Source organism: Vulpes vulpes, chromosome 11 (genome assembly GCF_048418805.1).
Source record: "Vulpes vulpes isolate BD-2025 chromosome 11, VulVul3, whole genome shotgun sequence".
In the NCBI taxonomy this organism is placed as follows: Eukaryota; Metazoa; Chordata; class Mammalia; order Carnivora; family Canidae; genus Vulpes; species Vulpes vulpes.
This window is the reverse complement of record NC_132790.1, coordinates 63,746,018-63,765,334: the sequence shown is the minus strand read 5'-3', so window position 1 is coordinate 63,765,334 and position 19,317 is coordinate 63,746,018. Positions and strand designations below refer to the sequence as shown.

The window sequence follows — 19,317 nt, the reverse complement described above, 5'->3', positions numbered from 1 at the left end:
GTGTACTAAACACTTTTTTTTTTTTTTTTTTAATTTGGCAGGCACATTTATAAACATTTGCTTGTTTGTTTTTTAGGTAAAATCTGTAAAAACTGGGTCAGTTTTTTGGACAATGTGCTGCTGCTTATCGTATTTCTATATGGTAAGAAGTCATATTTTAAATTCTGTGAGGTCTAGCAAGTCTTTGGTAGTTAGACCAATTCATCTTCTTCATCATTTTCCTCTCATTTGGGCTCGTTCTCCACTTCTTTTCCCCTGAAATCTTTAGGATCTTAATTTTGTTTAATGTATTCCCATTCATTACTGCCATTCTTTTCTTTACCCCTATCCTTGGGGTGTGTATCAACTCTTGTTTTAATGGGGAGGGCTAATACTCAACCCCTCAAATACAATATTTGCAACAAGTGAAACAAAATTTTTTTTTCGGATGTATAACTTTACCTGAATAATGTTCCTGTCCTCCAGATAAACTACCTACATACTTTTTTCATTAGATTACTTCAGATTGGCGTTCAGAATTACTTTTTCATTCTCCTGCCTTTTTCCCCGTACCACAGCCTATAGAGTAATCTTGTGCTGAAAATTAGTGATAATTTTAGGTAAGCTTTTTTTCTGTTTTTAAATAAATTTCATGGAATTTATGCATCCAAATTCCATGCCCCTTTTAAAATGGTTAAAGCCTGGGACACATTCTGTGCAGTTTTCCCAAGTAATAGCAAACTCATTCTCTTTGAAGCTTGCATTTAAATTTTGAAGGTAATTTGGAAATTCTTCAGGTAGGACTGGTGCTCAATCAGAGTAACGTTATTTTTGGTGCAAAATAGCATGTGACTGAAGCAATAAACTGATTTTCTTATATGCATTGTACAGTGCAGGTAGTTCATTACAAAATGAACTTCTAATTACAAAATGGTCATGAGATTATTTCAGACAAAGGCAGCATAGTTACAATATATATGTTAACATTTAGTCTCTTAATGTGACTATTGGTAAAATGGTTCTTTTAAGCTTTTAATTATTAGAGCACATCTAAAACTTTGATCTTCAAAAGAGTTTATTGCCTATTGAATATACTCAAAAACATAATACTCTTGGTTGAGAACAAACATCTTTAGAGTCTTTATTAATTTAGACCAGAATAGTGGTGGCTGGCTGACTCAGTTGGTAGAACACGTGACTCTTGATTTCAGGGTCTTGAGTTCAAGCCCCACTTTAGGCATATAGCTTACTTTAAAAAAATAATAATCACATAAAAAATTAGACCAGAACATACTCAGCTATTCTGATTAAGTAGAATATTCTATATTTAAGATACATGTTAAACATTAAAATGGAATCTTGATTTGTAATCCGTTAGTAGGGAATAATTTATACTCAAGGTAGCACCTTTTATTTTGAGCATCTCAAAGAATATCAAGATTATATGAGTGTTCCTTGTAGTTCAGTTGTTGACTGGTGCTAACATTCATTGTTCTTATTCTCGGTCAAGCTTCTTGAAATGTACTTTCAAAAATGGGTGAAATAAAAACCTTTTTTTTTCTTTTAAAAAATTATGAACTATATCCTAAGAATCTTTATCTTCATGAAAGACTTTTTACTATCAACTCACAAATTATAATGTTCTCAGTGTTCTTATTTAGTTTAATTTGACCATTTCTCCAGTGAATATAGAAAAGCATATTGGATTTATGGGAATGTGTTATTTTAATAATCAATAAAGATAAGTAGAGATAGGTTTTTGTTAGGTAATGTAAATCAATTTTTCGTATATCTCACAACTGCTGAGAATCCTAGGGTTTATGTTTGTTCATTATATGTTTAGATTGTCATGACAAGACTTACCTATATTTAAAAGCAGATATCTTAAATTATTTAACTTTGCATTTCTTAACTCCTAGGTCTCTGCTTGGGGTGGCTATGTGTTTATTATCAACCTTATTCCACTGCATGTATTTGTGTTGTTACTGATGCAGAGATACAGCAAAAGAGTCTACATAGGTAAGTGATTTCACTTGAAATTTCATCTTCTAAGAGATGTTTCCTATACATTCTTTTCATTGAGCAGCCACTTCTGTTTGGGTGTGTTACCCATAAGAAGGTAAAAATAATTTTATATATTTTTTTGCTTTTTCTGTATTAATAAGGTTGGTCACGTATTTTTACCCAAGTGCATTGTTACCAATTTTTCCTTGTTGAGTTTTTGCTTGGTTTTTGTAGAAATTAGTCTACATAATATTTGTGAGCCCAGCCCAGACTTTTTTTTTTTTTTTGGTAGAATGGGCTTCTATTATGAAAATCATTCACATATACGTATTATTCAAATTCAGCGTAGTCAGGAGATTGAATATTCTCAAAATAAACAGTTTAATAAACCTTTGAAAGCTCTCTCTGTGTAATATATGGTAATCTTAGTCCATTTGGGCTGCTAAAACAAAATACTACAGAATTTGTAGCCTATAAACAACAGAAATTTCTCACAGCTTTGGAGGCTGGAAAGTCCCAAGACTAAGGTTCCAGAATGGTCAGACGTTCTTGTGAGGGCTCCCTTCCTGGTGCATAGCTGATAACCTTTTTGCTTTGTCCTTACATGGTAAAAGGGATGATCTAGTTCTCCAGACAGCTTTTGAAAGGGTACTAGTCCCTGAACCCACACTACCTTATTACCTCCCAAAGGCTACTTCCTAATACTGTCACCTTGGGCATTAGGTTTTAAACTTAATAATTTTGGAGGGACACAAACAGACAATAGCATAGACTGAGTCTTTTTCCTATGAAATCTTTATTTTCTCTCTAGGTTTTAAAACATGTCTTCTGAATAAGATGCCTAGTGATAGATGTTGTCTCAAATCTTAGAGCTCATTTTCTATGAAGGCTGAACTTTTATGGATTGAATTAATCAGAGAGAAGTTGTGGTCTGAACCCAATGTCTTAATAAAATAATACAATCTCATTATGATAATGTTGTTGGTAAGCAGTAACACTAAGATACAAAGCTTATTTTCTTAATTAAAGAAAAAAATAGTAGTTTGGCAGTTCTTCAAAAACTTAATCATAGAGTTACCATATGACCCAGCAGTTCAACTCCTAGGTATACATATATAACCAAGAGAATTGAAAGTAATTATTCACACAAAAAGTTGTACACTAATGTTCATAGCAGTATTCATTATTCCTAATAGCCAAAAAGTGAAGACAACCTAATATCCATAAACTAATGAATGGATAAATGAAGTATGGTATATTCATACAGTGGAATATTTAGCCACAAAAAGGAATGAAGTACTGATACATCATGAGCCTTGAAAAGTAAAATAACCCATACACATAAGGCCATATATTATAGGACTCTTTTTGTATGAAATGTTCAGAATAGACTAATCCTTAGAGACAGAGTAGGTTTAGCAGTTACTAGGGGCTTGGGGAGTGGAAGAGTGACTGCTAATGGGTATGGGGCATCACTGAAATAATTTTACACTACAAATGATCCTGAGTTTTTTACATGTACTTAACTCATTTAATTTCATAACCACACTGTGAGTGAGTAGTAGGTACTATTACTATCCTATCCTCATTTTACAGATGAGGAAACAAGAAAGGATGTAATTCATTCAAGATCATTTGGTTGTAGCCTGAACTTAACATGTTTTAGCTGCGCAACCCATGATGCTAAAACTTACTGTTAACTATGTGCCTACCATATAAATAAATACCTTACTGTTGAAATACATCAATCTGTGATATATCTCTACTCTGAACACACTGTAAACAGTCTTTGGGATCCAGAAAGGAGGATGATAGATTTTAAGTCTCAACTTTTTGTTTTAGAAATCTATAAAGGAATTGTTTTTTAAGTTAAATGGTAATAGGGGAGGAACTAAGAGGTTGTTTAATTTAAAAACTTTTGGGTCTTGAAATTATTTTTTTCCCAAAGATTTATATATTTATTTCAAAGGGGCTGGGGGCAGAGGAAAGAGAGAATCTCAGGCAGACTCCCCGTCGAGCAGAGTCCAATGCAGCTCGATCCAGTGACCCCAAGATCACCACCTGAGCCAAAATCAAGAGTCAGATGCTCAACCAACTAAGCCACCCAGTGCCCCAGGTCTTGAAAATGTAATGGTTAGGGGAATAGGGTAGGGAGTAGATTGAGGGATAGATTTATTAAATGTCCTTGAATCAGGAAGAGGAAGAGAGCCAAAGTAGTCAGAAGTAGCCAGATAAATATATTTAAAGAGGTCAAATGAAAGGATTTTCTACCTGAAAGTATAAGACATGAGCAGTGTCCAACTTCTTTTGAGTGTTAGCACGAAAATCTAGTAGGGTAAAAATTAAGAAAAGACTTTGTATTTGATGAGTAAGATTTATCTTGTAATTTTACAAAAGTATGAAATTAATACTGCTTATTTGGCTCTTGAAAATGTTTCTTCTTTTCACAGGGAAGAAAAATAAAATAGTGTGATGGTATTATACATGTATGTGAAGTTAGATTAGTAAATGCCTCAGATAATTTCATAGTATTCAGACTCTCTACCCCACCTTCCTTGTTCCTTAATCACTTATTCCATTCATATAACTAAGAGTATTTGAGGTGAGTTTTATGCTCTTTTATAGTTGACTTCTAAATGGATGGAAAGTGATGGTATAAAACAGTCAATTCTCTTTTTATATCCTAATGTATCAAGATTTAAGTTCAATTTAACCTAGCTTAATGGTCCTGGAAAATATGAAAACATTATAAAGTGTGGATATAGATATAGATAGATATAGATATAGATATAGATATAGATATAGATATAGATATAGATAGATATAGATAGTCCTCTCATTTTACCACATACCATCCTTTGTAGTTTTCTCTCCAGGTGAGCAGAAACATTTAGATAAAGAAATAATGATTGATAAATGCCAAACTCTTAACCATGTGTTTGATTGGGTTTTCATTATCAAATTAAATGAAATAAAAATGAATCATTTGAAATAATTATGAAAAGTGGTTTTCCCTTTTAGTAAATTTTTTGCATGTCTTTAGAATCCATTGGTAAGCCAGGGGAGACTCAGTTTGTTCACATGTGGAAAGGGGGGCACTGGAAGATAATATGGATGTAGGGTAGATATGGCACAGGAGGGCATGAGGGCAAGGGAGAAGAAAAGCTCCTACTACTTGAAATTTGGGTAGGGAGGAATTGTATAAAGTTAAATTATTTCGTGAAGAAATATTCTAGACGTGGTATATGTCACTATATTTCAAATGTGAATTATACAAAGTTACGTTACAAATAGGATTCTGATGTTTTAACAAGATAAAAGAACACTTATGTCTTATTTTGCATTTATAGAAAGACTGGTCTGCAAATATCACATAACACTAATGAGATGTAAAATTACTTAACCTTTATAAAAGTTTATCACACTTTATTAAAGATATGAAGATATGTTTAGGGGGGTGTTCACTATGGTGTAAGTTATAATTGCGAAAATAGTTTGTTTCTTTTAAATTGTAGTGTTGCCATATCATAAGAAATACTATGGCATCATTAAAGTTAGTATTTGATGATATAGGAAAATCTGAATAAAAAGCAGGCAGATAGCAAGGATTACTACTGATATTTCTCCTTCATACTTTTCTCTGCTTTTCACATTTTCTACAATGAGCACGTACTAAATTTATAATAAATGAGACTTTTTCATTTACAGAAATATGAATTTTATCTCTGATGACTTATAAGGGTCTCATTAAATTGGAATAATAATCTAAGGAGAAGGAAGAAATTGGTTTCTAGTATTGATAAATGATTTTTAAATGTCACTGGGGAATTCACTTATTGTCTTTGTTTTCTTTAGTGAGGTAGAGTAAGAAAAGTAACAGTCACCCTTTTTTAAACAATTTTTATATCTAAAATGTATTTTTATTTATGGTAATATTTTCTGGTGAAATCATCATATAAAAATTAGATATTATAGACATACCACATACTTTATTTCTGTACAAATTATTCTAGGAATTTAGAGTTTGTGAGTGGAGAAAGATAATCTTGCTGTTGAGTGAATTAAAAATAAAATCAGAGGGATGCCTGGCTGGCTTAGTTGGCAGAGCATGTAACTCTTGATCTTGACATCATGAGTCCAAGTTCCACATTGGGCATAGAGCTTACTTAAAAGTTTTTTTAATTAAAATTAAAACCAAAAAATAAAAATATTTAAGCATCGTATTTATACTTGGCAATATATAAACGAAACATACCTAATGCTAAACAACAAAAAATTAAAAGAAGGGCACTTGAGGGCACCTGGGTGGCTCAGTGATTGAGCATCTGTCTTTGGCTTAGGTTGTGATTCCCAGGGTTCTGGGATTGAGTCCCACATCAGGCTCACTGTGGGGACTCTGCCTCTCTCTCTGTGTCTCTCATGAATATAAATTAAATCTTAAAAAAAAAAAAAAAAAAAAAAAAGGACACCCGAGTGGCTTACTTGGTTGGGCCTCTAACTTCAGCTCAGGTCATGATCCCAGGGTCCTGGGATCAAGCCCCACATTGGGCTCCCTGCTTCTCCCTCTTCCTCTGCCTATTGCTCCTCCTCCTTGTGCTCTATCTCTGTCAAATAAATAAAAAAATTTTGAAAAAAAAATTAAAAGGAAAAATTGCATGTAAAAATTCTAGGATACAAAAACTGGAAGCACTAGAATTTAGTTTGTCTAATTTTACCTTTTTTTTTTTTTTTTGAGGTAATTCAAATCGGTTCACTAGAGAATTAAATGTTTAATAGATAGTTATATGCTAGCAGCCAATAGGGAGACACAGATGATCAAAAGATGGTCTCTTTCTAGGGAACTTATAATGAACAACATAATTAATTATTGCAGTGTAGGGAAGCCCAGGTGACTCAGCGGTTTAGCGCTGCCTTGGGCTCAGGGCGTGATCCTGGAGACCTGGGATCGAGTCCCACGTTGGGCTCCCTGCATGGAGCCTGCTTCTCCCTCTGCCTGTGTCTCTGCCTCTCTTTTTCTCTGTGTGTGTGTGAATAAATAAATAAAATCTTTAAAAAAAAATTATTACAATGTAATTACAGCATATGAATAAAATGGAAATGGGAAGGAGTTTATGAAAACCAGTTTTGACTTTTGAGTTTCAGGAAAGTCTTGTTTTAGGCTTTTCAGCTGACTGTGTCCTTCTGAAATTTTGGAAATAAATTTTGAGAGGAGAAAATAGTATAGAAATAGAGATAGAAAAAAAATAGAGATAGAAGGTTTGTGATGGTGTAACCCTAAATGAGAGGTGCTATAATGGAATGTGAACTGCAGAGCAGTTCCTGGGCTAGTCACTTACTAGTGATGCAACTTTGGGCGGATTACTTAATTTCCTTATGCCTTAGTGTTCTCATGAATCAAATAGAGAGAATTCCCACCTTGCAGAATATTAAGGTTATTAAATAAAAAGTGCTACTTAAGTGTTTGCTTTGTTGTTTGTGTTAAAATTATGAAGGATTAACTAGACAAGAAGAAATAGCTACAGAGGCTGAGAGGTGATTATAAAGACTGGGGATACCTAAAGATTGTTCCTTTTTTTTTTATTAATGAAGATGTACTTTCACTACAGCTGTTTTTGATTATGAGAAGAATAGCAGAGAAATAACACTTGTACTTACATAAAGTACCAAATAGCAACTAAAACACAACTAATAATGGAGTGGTGTGCTTATTTTTGTTTATAATTTTCAAATTAAAGATAATGTATATAATTGAGAAAGTCAGATATTCTACAAAGTTTATTTATTTATTTATTTATTTTTGGCTTCCGACAAGTGTTACATGTGTTCCCTCCGCCTCCCTATCCCCTCCCTCCCCAATTTTCTAAGCAGCCAGTAAACTCCTATATATCCTTAGAGGCACAATTTCTGGGTGTCTCCCCCCAACACCAAGGCCCAGGGGCATTCCCACTCTTAACTTGGCAAACCACAAAGACAACGGGCAAGGATTTGGGAGTCAGGAGCAGGGCGTGGGGAAGTAGCCAAAGCTCCCCACGAATCCACTGTGTGGGACTGTACAAGGGGAGCTTCCTCTGTGAGTGGCACGCTTGCCTGCCATCCTGGCCTCAGGACTCTCCATCTGTGTGGCCTGCTGAGTGGTTGTGCCTGGCAACCAGCTAACGATTATGGAGTGCTCATTATCAGCATTACAAATGTAAACATCCCCCTCGGAGCAATCAGGAAAGAAGGCAGGAGCTACATTTCCCCTGAGTGTGAGGAAATGTCCCACCTCCCACCTACACCCTTGCCAGCTGCCTTGGAGAGTCTTCTTGCTACATCTCTTCTCCAGATGACCCCATAAGGGTCCCAGACTTTTGCCTTAAAACACAAATAAAATTCTTTTGTTGAAAAGACGGCAGCTGGATGAAAGATGGGGGAGAGGGTGGGGGCTGAAGCCGCTTGGTGTGTGCCTAGGCGTGTCCCATACTTTTGATCACATGGAAAGTTCCAGCTTCTATGGCAGACCATTCCTGGACCTCTACTCTACCCCCACCCTCGAGAGTTTCTCCACCCTGCTATCCCTACACCTGTGTAGTTCTTGGGTCCTGCAAGGAAATCACTCTTATCAGATTCCTAAGTGAGGCCTCAGAGCCCCAAGCTTCCTTCCGCCAGAACCTTGGGCGGAATAATGTCTTCACTCTTCCGAGCCCACACAGCTGGTCACACCTTCTCAGCCTGGTTTGTTATCCCTGGCCCAGTGATCTGGAGCTCCATCCTTTTCCCCAGGGCTGTCAGGGGGCCCAACATTGGTTCTCCAGTGTCCTGGGAAAGGGGCACCGTGTTCACCACTAACCGAGGAACTGCCCACCTTTGGAGAGCAGCATTGCGAGTTTCTTTTAGCGATGGGGTCTAATGGGGAGCACTTCTCCTTGGCTGTCTCAAATCATCCTATGTTGGTGGCCGTCTGCTCAGCCGATGAGCTACCCTTCTGTGTGATCTGAACATTCTTCCCAAGGCAGCTCTTAAGCACCTCGAACAGCCAGGCGTAGGAGACAGAAACCAGGCTGTCTGGAAAAGCACATGGGATTATGGATGTGCTCACTGATTTAGAAAGCATCGAACTGCCGCAAGTGGATAAGGATGTCAAGATCCCTCGGTGGTGGTGGGCACCTTTCCAGTCCAACTCTTGAGAGTACTTTCTTTCATTGCCAAGGGCACAGATGTGTCAGCTGGGCTCCGGGGGTCGCCCACGGCCCTGACAGTCCTCCAGGCCGCTGCCGCTCCCAGACACGCTCCCAGACACGCGGGGGCTGCACCTGGCCTGGCCGGTTGGTGCGCCCCCCCTTCTACAAAGTTTATAAGCAAAATCAGCAGGTCTTTTTTCCATCTTTTCCTTAATTGGCTCACTCCCTAAATTCTTATGTTGAGCCAACCACTTTCTTAGTTCTTTCAGTTGTTTCTTTTGGTTTGTTAAAAACTAATAAACTTCTAAAGGGTTCTGACTACCAATTCCAACTTGTGGGAGTGGCTTTCCCACACCATCAAACAGTTCTCTGACACCAGCTGAATGTCCTACCATTCAACTCAATTCTGATACCATCAGTCCTTAGGTAGGCATCTGAAACCGGGTTCAGTTAAGGCTTCAGTCCCACAAGACTGGCCTCTGCTTTGTATGCCAGTCACAGGTCTGGGTTGTAACCTGTGTTTCTAATCAAACCATTCCTTGGTTTGATTACTTTGCTGGAATAATTACAGGATTACAGGTTTATTATAAAGGGATGTAATTCACGAGCAGCCAAATGGAAGAGATGCATTGGGCCAAGTATGGGGAAAGAACATGGAGCTTCCATGCTCTCGCCAGGCACTTCACTTTCCCCAAATCTCCATTTATCCTACCTGAAGGTTTTTGGAGCCCCGTCCTTTTGAGGTTTTAGGAGACTTCATTACAGGGTCATGATTGGTTAAACCGTTGGCCATTGATGATTGAATTCAGTCTTTAACCTCTGTCCCATCCCTGGAGGTCAGGGAGGTGGGATTGAAATTCCTAACCCACTAATCTTGTGGTTGGTTCCCTCCAGCAACCAGCCTTTATTCTTAGGTGAAATGCAAAAGGTCACCTCATTAACATTATAAAAGACACCTTCGTTCTCAACACTTAGGAAATTCCCAGGGTTTTAGAAGCTCTGTCCCAGGAACAATGGATGAAGACTAAATATATATTTCTTAATACGAAGCACAGTAGCACAACTTGAAACTCCTATTTCTTGATTTTTATTTTACAATTTTGGATGCTGTTGATCATCTGTTATTTCTCCCCTTTTAAGATTTAGCTATCATCCATGTATTTATACTCAGATATTTCCTATCTCTGCTTCTAAATGCACTTTTTAAAAATAAAATCTGATATCTGCTTAAATAGGGAAGACTACCAATTTTATTTTTTGAAATACATAGAATTCTTTGTTTTGGTAAATGTCCCTTGAAAAACACTATGATGGGCTTTAATTTTGTGGGCTCAAGATCAGAAACGGCTCCCCTTTGTTCTCATGAAGTTTAGTTGGTAAACTATTTATGACATTAACTATCTGTACTCATACCTATCCTTATTAACATATCCCATAATTATTGGAGGAAAGGGTTGAGGAAATTTTCCTTAGACTTGTTTATAATACTTAAGGATTCCTTTTATAGTGGGTACTGTACAGTGCCTTTCTCAGTGGGTACTTTCAAGTTACTTTGGGGGAGAATTTTTTACCTCAGGTGTACACTTGAAGATGCTCTTGCTTCTGCCATCTATGTTGTTAATAGGACTCATTAAGTAGGTTGCGAAGGATTAGTCTTCTATTTTCTTGCTTTAAGACCCAAGATATACAGAATAAGAGTGTCACCTATGATTTAGCAGTAATCATTAGCTTAATCAAAAAGGTTTCTTCAGTGAATAGAAACAATGCATGTTCATGTTCCACAAGCTAAACAGGAGTAAATCATTTGATACTCTGTCTAGAAGAATAGATTTGAGATTTTCTTTAAGAGTCTGTTCTTACTGAGAATTTTGTCTCATAGTCCGGAAGACTTGCTTTTGTGTAGTATAAATTAACAGATTCTTAGTAGTATTAGTTAAATGAATTTATAAACCTAGTTATCCATAGTAGTTGACATTAAGAAAGAGATATGTTAAGAAGAACCTAAGCAAATTAATTTTTAGTGGTAATATGATTTATGATTCTGCATGGTTTAAATTCTTTGTTTTATCTTAGTGTATGAGTGCATTAAGGTTGCTGGTAATTGTCTGTTACTGCTTCTTTGCATATTAAATTTAGTAACTGATCTCAGTTGTAAAGGAGTTAATTATCTAGGAGTATTATCTAACACTTAGAAGTTATGTAAAGATTATATTTCATGGGGTAGCCTCAGCGGGTGGCTCAGCGGTTTAGCGCCGCCTTCAGCCCAGGGCCTGATCTTGGAGTCCTGGGATCAAGTCCCACATCGGACTCCCAGCAAGGAGCCTGCTTCTCCCTCTGCCTGTGTCTCTGCGCCTCTCTCTCTCTCTCTCCCTCTCTCTCTCTCTGTTTCTCATGAATAAATCAATAAAAATCTAAAAAAAATTTATATTTCATGACTTTTTTCCTATAGTCTTCAAAACACACACTATTTATATTTTAATGTACTTTGATAACTCATTAACCACTGTCAGAAATTAAGTGAATAATGCTTTTCATATGATAGAAATAAAATTCAAACCCAGATACATTTCTCTTTATTTTCTGCCCTACTATCTTTGATGTCATTTTAGGTATCAGTATGAAATACATATGCTATTTTTAAAAGTTATAATTGTCTCTCAAGTGTTTTTGAACAAGTCATTGCTTCTTTATACAAATTAAATACCTGTTTCAAAGACTGATCCTCTACGTAGTTAATGATGAACAGTGTATTTGGAAAAGAAAGTATTTACTATATATGTCTGTTAATTGTTAAAGAAGAAGAATTATCCAGGGCAGGCCTGGAAGCTCAGCGGTTTAGCACCACTTTCAGCCCAAGGTGTGATCCTGGAGACCTGGGATCCAGTCCCATGTCGGGCTCCCTGCATGGAGCCTGCTTCTCCCTCTGCCTGTGTTTCTGCCTCTCTCTCTCTCTCTCTCTCTCTCTCTCTCCTTTCTGTGTATTCTCATGAATAAATAAATAAAATCTTTAAAAAAAAAAAGAAGAATTATCCATATTTTTATGGTTCTTTTTTTGTTTTTAAGCTTTAATTCGTATCCTATAAGTTTCTTAGCATTCTTCATCTGCGTATTTACCCAGGATGCACAGTAATCAAGTAGTAAAAGTATCTTTGTTAATCAAAGGCTTCAACAGTCTTAAAGTCCTTTAATCATATTTGTTAACAATGAGGCGGAATTGCTTGAATTTTAAGATATTTCTCCACAGTTTTTCTTTTGGTTAATACTGTTTTGGTTGAGAGAGCAGAGGGATGGCAAAGGAGTATTTTGTTAGCCTTTTCCATTAAATATATATCAACCAGGATATGAAGCAACTCAGAAATGCTAAGATGATTTAATGGTAGATCATAGTTAATGGAAATGTAATATTCATAAAACCTTTTCCAACTTGAAGTAAAAGGAAGTACGCAGTATTTTTTTAATGCTTTAGACCCAAGATATAAAACCTTTTCCAACTTCCTTATTCATGAGAGACATACAGAGAGAGGCAGAGACCCAGGCAGAGGAAGAAGCAGGCTCCCAGCAGGGAATCTGATGTGGGACTCATCCCCAAACCTGGGGATCACGCCCTGAGCTGAAGGCAGACGCTCAACCGCTGAGCCATCCAAGAGTCACAGTACACAGTATTTTATAAGTATAATGAATACTATCAACATAAGTCTTGGCTTTGTCTGGGAGAAGGTACTTAAAGGTTAGTTTGAATAACAGCAGGAGCTTCTTGAAAAAACTTAAATGGAGCTTGAATCAGAAGTTTCAGTGCCTTTTATTTTCTAGAACAACTTGTTTGTGTGCCTTAAGTCAAGGACAGTAGTTTTCTGAATTAATTTGGCTCTACTCCATATATACCTTTGGATAAAAAATAAAAGTATTTTAACAGTGAAAGATGTTTAGGGTCTGTTTAGAAGATTAGTATTTGACCCAAGTCAAAGAGATTTTCTTTGGCTGTAAATAATCAAACAATAGTAGACCTTGTAAATATCTAATGGCAATATTTTCTGGAATTCTTTGAGCACTTTGGGAATATTATATGCAGTAGTGAATGCCTGTAACTGTGCTTCCACAGGATGGCAGTGTGGTAACATTTTCATGATGTAATAAATGATTTACAACATTATTGGTATTGTGCATTTTCTTAAGAGTTCACTACTTTGATGGAAAGCTTTGTTCTTCTGGTTTATAGGTAAGAATTGTAAGTTAACATGGATGGGTAGAAAGTTGTGTTAGATATGGTTATTAAGTAATTTGTTCAAGAGTCCTAGAGAGTTCATAGGACGACTTAGTAGGGAATGATTGCTGTCTGTGGGTTTTTGTGTTGTTGAGGTCTTCTGAGAATGGTAGAGACGTTGTCTACTGCCTCTTTAGTTCTCATATCAGAAGAGATCTCTCCTTGAAGTTTTTGTAGAGCCAGGGATTTTTCACTGATGTAACAGGTGTACTTGATTTCATTGTATCGTAGTTACATACATCTCTGATTTTCCCAATTAGATATCTAACTCTTAGAGGATGGAATTGATCTTAATGATGGTTTGGGTTTTTTTGGTTTTTGGTTTTTGTTTTTTTTGTATTCTTAGAGTGCCTTGACCATAATGATATAAAGTTTATATTTGAATGAATTAATTAGGTAAATTTTAAACACAGATGCTATTGTACAAAGCACGGAGGAAAATATGTTTTTACTTTGTAGTAAAGATTGTGTTTATTTTTAAGAATTGAGAGTTACTTCTCTCTTTCTATTTGAGTATTATCTAATTCTTATTTTCTATGTTTTAAAACATGGCTTGGTAAATGGGATTTAAATTGAGAAACAGAAATGTCTATCTAATTTTACAGAGTAAAGGAGGACAATAGTAAGCAAGAGGAGTTTGTGATATTTTATATTACCTGGCAAGCAATCCTGACTTTTATTTAATGGAAATACTTGTCTGTGTAGTAAGAAGTGCTGTTAGGAGGAACATTTGTCCCCCTGTGTAAACATCACAGGATCAGTGATCCAAAAAATATAAAAATAAGGAAAACATGAATCCAGTTCTCTTAGAAGAAAATGGTGATCTTTGGATTATTGCATATATTATTCATTACTTTGTATCATTGGTGCATATCTGATATGGATAAGAGTATTCAAAGGTAAAATATTGTTGAACTTATTTCTATTCAGTTTTATTTGTCATTAACCTAATGTTTACAAACTAATACAAACTGAAGTCCCATCTGGTCTTTTTATGTTTTCTGAGATGGAGTTTCTTTTTCTTAAACAACTCTCCCATCACTCTTATTAAATAACTTGGATTCTAGTGCATCTGTTTCTATAATAAAGACTTTTTTTCTTTACCAATAACAGTGTCTCTGTGAACTTGCATAAAACCACTGAATTGAGAATATTATGAGGTTTATTCTTCTTTTTGAATAAGTCTGGATGAACTTGAGCAAACCACTGAGAGGAAACTTCAATAGTTCCCAAGCAAGTGGTTGCTGAACTTTTTTACATTGCCAAGCATGATAATAATAGTTCGATTTGAAGAGAGAGAATATGAATATGAATAGGTTTGTGTGTGCTCACCATACCTTTTAGTGATTATTTCTGGAAAATATGACTTAGGGAAGTAAATGACTAGAGACTTTTTACTTTTTGTTTTTTTCTAAAACAAAAAACGTATTACCTTTGCAATTAGACCAAACTAGTAACCTATAGAGACAAATGAAGATTCATGTTTACTTTGCACTGGGATGAGGGGAATGGGGAACAACTGCTTAATGAGTGTGAGTTTTCTTTGGGGTGATGAAAATGTTTTGGGACTAGAAAGCAGTGGTAGTTGCATAACATTGTCAGTGTACTAAATACATCTAAAATGTTCACTTTTAGATGATTATACATAAACTTCACCTCAAGTTTTTTTAAGTATTTTTTTATTCATATGTGCCACTTGTCATATTTAATCCAAATTCTGTGACACAGTATTAATATTCAGTGTTCATTAGTGTTTGTAAGAAAGAGAAATCTAGCCTAAGAGGTGATGGTGCTGTTTAGACAGAAGTAGACTTACCTATAATTAAAATACATAAATGACATAAAGTTAATCCCAGGCCTGGCCTTTCTAGTTGTGCCTTTCTGTGTTCAGTATTTGTCTAGGGTTTGATTTCTCAGCAGAAGGTGTCTAGTAAAAAGCTGGTTGGTCATAGAGCCTTAGGGTTTTTTGTTGGTGGGAAGGAGATCTACAGATCTTTTTACCTAAACCTCATTCTATAGAGAGGAAACTGAAATTTTTGTTACGTAGTTGTTCAAGATCAAGATCACTTCTTCCCATTTTTTTCCTGATTCTGCCTCTGTTTGCCAGGGCATCTGCACAATACTGACAGAAACATACTGATACTAGAAATCCCGTCAATCAAATTGATAGTTTATGTCACATAATATAGAAATTCTGGTTTACTTAATTCTTAATGTATTTATGTTCAAGTACCTCACTGAAGGTAATTCCATTCCATTATTCCATCAAGTACCTCACTGAAGGTAATTCCATTCCATTATTAATATTCCATAATTAATATTAGTATGGAAAGTACATTATTAAGTGGATGACTTCTATAGTCTCTAGACAATCAGTTCTCTATTATCTTGAGGATATTGGAAACTATTCACATATACTGATTCTTCCTGTTAAATTTACTTGAGCTTCTTATCCTTTTCCTAACACTGTAGTCATCTCTTATCATATAGCTCAGGAGACAACTTAACATTTGAACCATTAGCCCATGGTTTACCTTCCATAGATGGGTTTCTTTTGAAAGCAAATAAACATTCCTTCTCAACTGAGCAGGGGAAAAGAAGTGTATGCTGAAGGCTGTGCTACACAGAGTGTAGAACATGAATATATATACTATAACAGTTCTCTTCCTAAATACACTCCAGTCTTTTTTCCTAATAGAATACTTTATTTGCCAACAACTATTTTCGTATTATTTCTGTTGGATTTTATCTTCATTTCTAGATAAACTTCCAATTACAATGATTGCCAATTCTAACTTTCTCTGTAATGAACTGAAAATAGTGATCTGTGAACACCTAAATACAACTAGTGTGTTTTGGCTTGACTTTTGTATATTTAATCTCTTCTTTTATGACATAAAACTTAGTGGACAGGTTTTTTTGGTTCTCACTAAGAGGTACTATACGAAGTGTTAGACTATAAAAAGGATGTGGATGGGATCCCTGGGTGGCGCAGCGGTTTGGCGCCTGCCTTTGGCCCAGGGCGCGATCCTGGAGACCCGGGATCGAATCCCACGTCGGGCTCCCGGTGCATGGAGCCTGCTTCTCCCTCTGCCTGTGTCTCTGCCTCTCTCTCTCTCTGTGTGTGACTATCATAAATAAAAAAAAAAAAAAAAAAAAAGGATGTGGAATACTTAACTTTTGAGGCAGGAGCAGCTATTTGTATATGATGAGGATCAGTATTCTTTAAGTCATGCTTCAGAGTAATGCCAGTAGGAATAGTGTTTATATATTAAATAGTTTCTGGGGCATGTCAATTATTATTAATGATAGTTTGAAAACTTGATTCCATTTTAGGAAAAGGAAAGTAGCACCAGTCTCCTAAACTGTTCTAAATGATATTTTGCAAAATAAAGTACTTAAAAAGTTTTTTAAAGATCAGCAGAAAGAATTTTCATGATTTATAATTAATCAGCAAATAGAATATCAAGTAGAGCGGTCATTTCAAGATACTGTTCTTAAAATAAGGTCAGTTAAAAATTTGCTTAAAAATATGAGTTATTGTATACATTTATGTTTGAAGTACTTAATGGCAGTAGTAAATTATCTTTGTTTCCTATTTTGTCTTTATAGCATATAGCACTTTCTACATTGTGGGTTTAATATTATCCATGCAGATACCCTTTGTGGGATTCCAGCCAATCAGGACAAGTGAACACATGGCAGCTGCTGGTATGAAAAAAATATTTGCTTTTCTTTTTCTAAAGAATATGTGAATGTATAACCAGCCAGTCCTGAAGGGAATTAAGTTCTTTCAGAGTTTTGGGTTTCTTTAAGTTTACATCATATTGGTTCTGAAACGTTGCCAGTAATATTTTATAAATATTGAATATCTTATAGAGTTTTATTAAGACTTTGTGATACTGTGTTCCAAATGAGCCTATTTTCCCAGTTACTGTTGTTTTGAAAAGGAAAAATATTCCCTTTTCACAATCCATGTTATTTGCAAACAGTAAATAACATTTGCTTTGTTTAAACAAATATTAAACAGTGTATTTGTACACTGAGTTTACTGTACTACCAACTTTGCATTTCAGCAAATTTAGATGGAACATTTTATGTCCTTTACATCTCCCTAAAATATATTTTAACTGAAATTAAATGGCTTTTATATTGATTATGAAGTAATTTAATTCTTCTCCGTATGAGCAGACTATTTTGCCATTATTAATCTGGGTCACAATTAACAAGATAATGGGAAATATTTGAATAAAACTTTAACAGATTCTTAACACACAGTCTGTGTCACCCACAGACAGTCCGTGGGTAGTTATTTTATTTGCAACATTTTATAAATATTTAACTCTCTGACATGATATTCCCTAGCTTTTATCAGATTCTCATATCCAGTTTTGAGCATATAATCCTTTATAGCAGTATGTGTGAAGATACACAATCACCTGACTTTTTGTTAATGGGTTCTTATATTTCCTAAAATGTAAATATTTTACTATACTTACTTAATCATTCTAAAATGGTTAAAATTCTAAAATTCTGAAAAACAACTCTTATGACTAAATTTTTTAAAAGAAAAATCAATATGCTATATGGGTTTAGGGTTCTCTTATGCCTATTAGTTTTACACTTAGTGCTTTTGTATCGTGTTTTGTATATTTTAGCAATTTTGTATATTTTAACAAAAGTACTTTTTTGCTGTTACTGCTTTATAATGATGATTCGATTTTTTTAGCCCCTAGAAAGCATATCACTAAAATATGGGACAAGGAAGCAGTTTAATGTGGTAAACAGGCTCTAGTTATTGAAATAAGATTTTTCTATCTGGTCCATGTATGGGGAGTCTGAAAATTTTTAAAATATACCAGTTTTTTAAATGCTTTAATTGGTTAACTGTCATTTGACAAAGGAAATGTTGGTTAGATGAAATGACTAGTCTTTGATATGTGTGGTACAGGGTATTCTAAGAAGCTCTTCGAAATTAACATTTTTAAATATCTTTGGGAAAGTACTTTTGATTATTTATATCATCCCTTTCTTTAATTAGGTGTCTTTGCATTGCTGCAAGCTTATGCTTTCTTGCAGTATCTGAGAGACCGATTAACAAAACAAGAGTTCCAGACTCTTTTCTTTTTGGGTGTATCACTCGCTGCAGGTGCTGTGTTCCTTAGTGTCATCTATTTGACTTATACAGGTAAGTATCATCACCTGTAGATTGTGAATCTTGTCTTTAGATTATTCAAAAAGGTAATTACTTTAAAAATTTTGTACATTTTCTATTTTGTCCTAGTAGGTTAAATACAACCACAGTTGTATTCTGTCTAAACAATAAAAAATAATAGTCAAAGTTACTAAAATCTGAATAATACTACAAATGTGATTTTTTTTAAACTCTATCTTAATTTTAGTGCTTTAGCCCCACATAGATAAACTTTCAAGCATATTTCTCTTGATAAATGAATAGCCCCAAAGTGTATAAAATTCAGAGTTTCCAGTGTTACTTACTGCAGGCTTGCCATTTTTGTTTGCATACACTTTGTCTTTCCAGCTTTTGAACACTCAAACCAAATCAGTTTCCATCTGCTTCTAGGTTCTAAGTGACTTTCTAATCCTGACTTCAATTGTCTCTATAAACAAATCCAGTTCTCTCTAAAGGTATTCCATCTGTCAAATTAAAATACTAGCCTAGCTCAAAATCAAGAAGGATTAATTACGAGAGTAAAGGCAAGAATGTTTAAAATCATCTTTGCATTTATCTAAATTTGGCATACTGGATTAGATAATTTAGATTTTTCCCCCTTTTTAAATTATCAAATGCTATCTTAATGTCTTAGCTTTATTTTACTTTACTAGTCAACTAGAAGTTTAAAGGAGAATGTGAAAATTTTTTATGATTTTTATCTCTCAACTTTTATTTCT

At 35.1% G+C, this 19,317-nt stretch overlaps 1 protein-coding gene across 1 annotated transcript in view; it reads left to right on the top strand.

The window, feature by feature from the left end:
- STT3B (STT3 oligosaccharyltransferase complex catalytic subunit B) overlaps positions 1-19,317 on the top strand; it is a 107,282-nt gene that overhangs the window by 69,929 nt on the left and 18,036 nt on the right. The window contains exons 4-7 of the mRNA XM_026000902.2: positions 77-142; positions 1,899-1,998; positions 17,017-17,115; positions 18,446-18,592. Coding sequence (XP_025856687.1) covers positions 77-142; positions 1,899-1,998; positions 17,017-17,115; positions 18,446-18,592 — 412 coding nt within the window. The remainder of the gene's footprint in view (positions 1-76; positions 143-1,898; positions 1,999-17,016; positions 17,116-18,445; positions 18,593-19,317) is intronic.